At 45.5% G+C, this 5,574-nt stretch overlaps 1 protein-coding gene across 2 annotated transcripts in view; it reads right to left on the minus strand.

Annotated features, from left to right (window-relative positions):
* Nucleotides 1–5,574, minus strand: part of LOC123971555 (nuclear factor 1 A-type) — a 186,483-nt gene that overhangs the window by 103,798 nt on the left and 77,111 nt on the right. The window contains exon 1 of one of the 2 annotated variants that reach the window (XM_046050441.1): nucleotides 4,496–4,886. The exons of the other annotated variant lie outside the window; for it this stretch is intronic. Within the exon in view, the coding sequence (XP_045906397.1) occupies nucleotides 4,496–4,498 (3 nt within the window). The 5' untranslated portion in view covers nucleotides 4,499–4,886. Of the gene's footprint in view, nucleotides 1–4,495; nucleotides 4,887–5,574 lie in introns of those variants that run through there. 2 annotated transcript variants of the gene reach the window in all.

Below are 5,574 nucleotides of genomic sequence, written 5' to 3' on the forward strand. Positions count from 1 at the left end.
GGGGGGGGGGGGGGGGGGGGGGGGGGGGGGGGGGGAGAACAGAAAAATGAAGGAGTGAGAGAGGGGGAAATAGAGCCCTCCTTTTGCCCCCTTCGCTTTCACATTTCCAACCAGCGCTGAACTTTGACCCCGCCTCGGGTTACATGTACTGTCCGGACCTGTTAGAGGCCCTCCGCCGGGGAGCGCACAACTTTCAGCCCAGACACGAAGAACATCTCCAGCAACAAGAGAAAAGTCCCGTCAGAGAATTTAAAAAAAAAGGAATAAATCACAGGGAAGCCCGGTGTGGTGTCGGTGCTGAGGGGGGAGGCGAGAGCGGCCGGTGGGGGTGGTGGACGGTGCAAATCTCCAAAACGTCCCGAAAGTGCATTTCAAACCGCCGGAGATCCGCGGCGACCGGCGGACCTCGGCAACATGTCTATCCGTCCTGCGGTGCGCTGTGGCCGGCGTGCGGCGGTGCGGCTCCTCGGTGCTCGGGACGGAGGGCGCGGTGCAGCAGCAGCAGCGGCGGAGTCCCGGAGAAAGAGATCAGACGAGGAAGAAAGAAGAAGGCAAAACGGGATCCCTGAGCTGCCAGACGGCCGCCTCGCCTCTAAAGCAACCGACAGCTGCTTTACGTTAATTTCTCTCCAGCAGGAGGAGACGGTAAAGGGGAGAGAGAGAGAGAGAGAGAGAGAGAGAGAGAGAGAGAGAGAGAGAGAGAGAGAGAGAGAGAGAGAGAGAGAGAGAGAGAGAGTGTCGGTGTCCCGGACGCAGAGAGGAGCGCCACCTTCTCTCCGCTCCTCCGCCCAGCCTGTCTGCTCCGAGCTCCGGGACCTCCACGCTCTCCGCCGCCGGACTGCGTCGGTGTGTGTGTGGCCGCGGACTGTGCGCACTGACCCTGCAGAGCCGAAACTGATCACACTCTCTGCTTATTGATCAAGAAAGAAAAGCATATCTGCTCCGCGTGCAGTTTCACAAGTAGGAATCCGGCGACGCCGCTGTGTGTGTGTGTGTGTGTGTGTGTGCGCGCAGTGTGAGTTCCTCTCGGGATCCCGCAGCTCAGGAGAAGAAACTGATCAGGCTGAGAGAGAGAGAGCGAGCTTATTGATCGATATGGAGGAGGACATGATTCTCTGACATGTTTTCTTTATTTTTTTAATAAAAGCTTCCAGGGGTCATGTGGGCTGCGGGGTTCACGCGTTAAAGAGGAAGAAGCAGTGGAATAAATCCAAAGTCCTGTTTGGGAATAAATGAAGTTGTGGCTCCGCGTCACCACCAAAGTCCTGCGGGTTTTTGCACAAGTTTGGATCGTCGCCTCTCCTTTTCTTTCCTGTGCTAAATCAAGTCCGCTCCGCAGCTCCGCACAGTCGCTCCACAGGCTGCCTTTTCCACCTCCTCCCTGTCCTGGTGTGTGATTTGAAAACAACGTCTAACCCAGAGACGTGTCTGTGTCCTATAGCCTAAAGCCACTTCTAAAAAGCACCAGAAGCCGGTTGAACGTCTCCTCGTGCTGCTGGCCCCTTCAACGCGAAGTCAATAAGAAGCCGACAGGAGGAGATCCATGTGATCCATACTGATCTGACAGGATCCATCACTGCAGCCAGACACTGTAATTACTGACAGTGAGAGTCTGTCTATTTAAAGGCCTCCAACACAGAAACATATCATTATTAGACTATTATTATTAGTAGTAGCAGCAGACTACTTTTTGAGGCTCAATAACATACGCACACAAAGTGTGATGCTACCAATCAGCTCTGTTAGTCTTATATAAACCTGCAGCACTGTCTTGATTATTATTGATTGTTTATTATTTTGTGATATTTTATGATATGAAATGACTTCATTGCTCACAGACTGATGTAGAAACATTCATTTTTACTCTCTTCTACAGGTAGGATTTGATCTGATGTACGTTTAGAGTTGTTCTGTGTTTGTGCCCGGGTCACTGAGAGATGAGATTTCATTATGAAAATGACAAGAAGCGTCTGAACTTGAAGTTGCGCAAAACGCGAGCACTTGAACAAAGCATTTACATCCTCTAAAAGGATTTACATGCAGGTTAAAAGTAGATCAAACGTAGATACTGTTTGTGAAGCTCGAGACCCTTTTAGAGTATTATTTTACTGATGAATGATGTGTATTACTGGACTAAGTAGTAGTATTTATGAGCTGCCTTCTTCAGTACCTACAGTTTAGAGATCTCAAATGCAGGAGAGAAGAAATAAAAGTAGAATTATTTGTGTTTTGTGAGGCTAAAGAAGATATCTTTATATATGAGCCATGAAGATGATAAGCAGTGTGGATAAGATACAAAAATCCCACATGACATTATGTTGTATGTATAAAAATGGGACGTTCTGGGATTTTAAAACATTATAAAGGATCATAAAGCCACACCTGAGAACCACATTCACACAATAAAAGCCTTTACAGGAATATAAGAGGAATATTAGTCTTTGGAGATACTATAGTTACCATAAAACTCAGTAACGCCTCTATAAAGCCGCAGGCACGCCGAGTGTCCCTATAGGACCATTAGAGACGATACAAGGGGAGATCAAACTGCACAAACAGAAACATAATTCACCGCTAAGAACCAACAGCACACTGCAGGAATACACGACAGGAGGTACAAATACCACAGTAAAGGCTCTGAATGTCCTGATACAGACGAGAGTAATGCAGTGAAATCACCTCAGGGTGGAGGAGTATTATAAACATGATAAGACATAAAACACCACAATCAGTATAAACTCACCGCAGAGAGACTCTGCAGCCCTCCGGAGAAACATCACGGCAATATTACACGAATAAAGAGATTAAATTACCGTTATGGACAATTACTATACCCGTCTGAGTACCACACCCATACTTTAAGTCCATACTGGGACATTGCAGGAATTTAATATCGATATTTGGGGAGATAAAACTGCCTAATAAGCACAGGACATGTTTTAAATCCCTACAGGGATGTTGTATTAAGATACAATCTCATAACCATAAAACACACACAGATTAGGGAGATTATCCTGGGAATATTAGGAGTACTGTAAAGAGGTAAGAACATGTACAATACAGACACACTGTTAATCCCTACAGGGATATACTGGGAATCTTATATCAATATTTTGGGAGATAAAGTTAAAAGACACTGACGAATAAGTACAGGACATGTTTTAAAACATGTAGGGATGTTGTATTACGATATAATCTTATAGGGATTATCCTGGGAATATAAGGAGTATTGTAAAAAGGTAAGAAAATGTACAATACAGGAACATTTTGGGAATATTATGTCAATATTTTGGAGATAAAAGTGTAATAAAGAAAAAAAACTGATGAATAAGTTAATAAATCCATACAGGGATGTTGTATTAACATAAAATCTCATAACCATAAAACACAGACAGATTAGGGAGATTATCCTGGGAATCTTTGGATTATTGTAAGAACATGTACAATGCAGACACACTGTCCGTGAGAACACTGGGAATATTTTATCAATATTTTGGGAGACTAATAAGTACAGGACATGTAAATCTCTATACGGATGTTGTATTACGATTAAAATCTTATAGAAACTCTAAAAGGAACTTTACAGGGATATTCTAGGAATATTAAGACAATGTGCACTGCAGAATTATTTCTTATGCATGTTTATAATGTTTTATTTTATTTATTTTATATGTTGCCATATTCATGTGCAGCATGGAGGGACCGCAAACTTTAATTTTGATGTATAACGATAAACTAGCTTGATAATTTGATATATGGGGGATCAAAGTCTGATAAAGGCTTATTAACAGACCAATAAGTAAAGAGGGCACTTTAAAATCACTACAGGGATACTGCAAGTCATTTAAAATCATAATATATGATAAAATTATGAAATAACAATCGACAAAACTGTATATTAAAGTCAGAAGAGAGATATTCTGGGAATATAACAGGAGGTAAAAACCCATAAAGGACAATAAACTCCCTCCTGAGCACCACAGATACACTGTGAAGGAATATAAAAGTTATACTATAGTATTATTGAGTATTATATGGGGAGCACTGCGATAAGAATGTACAATATGTATTAAATAAACTTAATGAGATCTCACAGATTTGTTAATATCGTGTATTTCATGGGAGGTGATCTGTGGTACCGCCTCCATCTGCAGCAGAGCCAATCAGGAGCGGCTACGTCAGCGCTACGATCTCAAACCGCGCTCTGATTGGACGAAACGGAGGAATTTGAACGCCAGAGCTGCTTCCGACTGGACGAAAAATGAAGCGGCTCGGGGCTGGTGGACTGTGCCGTCGTGTGCGCGCACTGCACGAGAACGCGCTTGCTCGCTGCATTCCTGTTCACTGGCACAAAAATATCCGGTAGGCTGTTACTAATATTACTGCTGTAGGCTGCCGTGACTGCCAGCGTGTGTGAACACATGCCTATTGATTATAGATCAGAGGCACGTGCAGTGTGACGTTACAGAGTTATTAGACTCATACTTGCAGTTACCATTTGAAGGAGCGCAGGTGAGACGCGTCGCTCCTCCGTCAGCAGAATAAAAACTAAAACCAGCGCAGAGTCCGTGAGAAGCTGGTTGGTAATAATCCAATCCTGTCCTGGCTCGGCTCACCGTCTTCTCTCTCTCTGTTTGTTTGTTTGGCTCGGTTCGGCACGACTCGGGTCTCACACTTTACAGAAGTTGTATCAGTTCATTCGCCTCTTGTTTGTTTGTTTTCCTTCGCTGTTCCTCCTCCCCGCTCTCCTCTTTCTTCTTCTTCCTGTCCCGCTCGATCCACATAACCCGGTTCAGCTCGGTGTGACCCGGTACAGCACGGCAGCAGATCATCAGCCTGCTCCGTGCAGCCGGGGGCAGCTACAGCCCTGCAGCGCTGCGTGCATCCTGCAGCGGGCGGCGCTCCCTCCCTCCCGGCCGGGACGCTCAGAGGAGGGGAGCGCGGCGCGGAGGAGTCGGCGCACCGGCTGCTGATTTATAGCCGCTGCACATGCCTCGAAATCCCCGCATGAACTTTTTTTTAAGAGTGCTGGGCTGTGATGGCCGTGCATGTGAGTGAAAGGGGAGAAAACAAACTGCTGTCGGTGCAGATATTCAGGGGGGAGCTGGAGCTCTGCAGCCGGACGCGGCGGCGGCGGCGGCGGCGGAGGGTTCATGCAAATCCTGCAGCTGCAGCTGATGATCCACCTGAACTCTGCTGCTGCTGCGAAATGGTCCTGACACAGAGGCGGTTTGTGTGTGGACATCAGAAATCTGACCAACGTAGGTTAGTTTAAAACCTCACTTTCTCTCCAACATCATTTGATTGATGTTCACCAGTCAAACAAACCTGTGGTGACAACTGAGTGTCTGTATGATCAAATGCTTTGTTTCTGACAACAAGTTCCTCTCACTGCTGGGTCCATTTAGTTGCTGTTCTGGAGCTTTCAGCTTTCTCAGCTGATGATGAGTTTGACTGACTTCACCTCATAAGTTTTGATGTTCAAATTTCCAATTTTCCAAACACTTTGAGGACTTTCTCATCCACCAGACTCCGTCTGCTGATGAAGATATTTATTAAAAAGTAACTGTATTT

The sequence above is a fragment of the Micropterus dolomieu genome, linkage group LG05, assembly GCF_021292245.1.
Source record: "Micropterus dolomieu isolate WLL.071019.BEF.003 ecotype Adirondacks linkage group LG05, ASM2129224v1, whole genome shotgun sequence".
NCBI lineage: Eukaryota > Metazoa > Chordata > Actinopteri > Centrarchiformes > Centrarchidae > Micropterus > Micropterus dolomieu.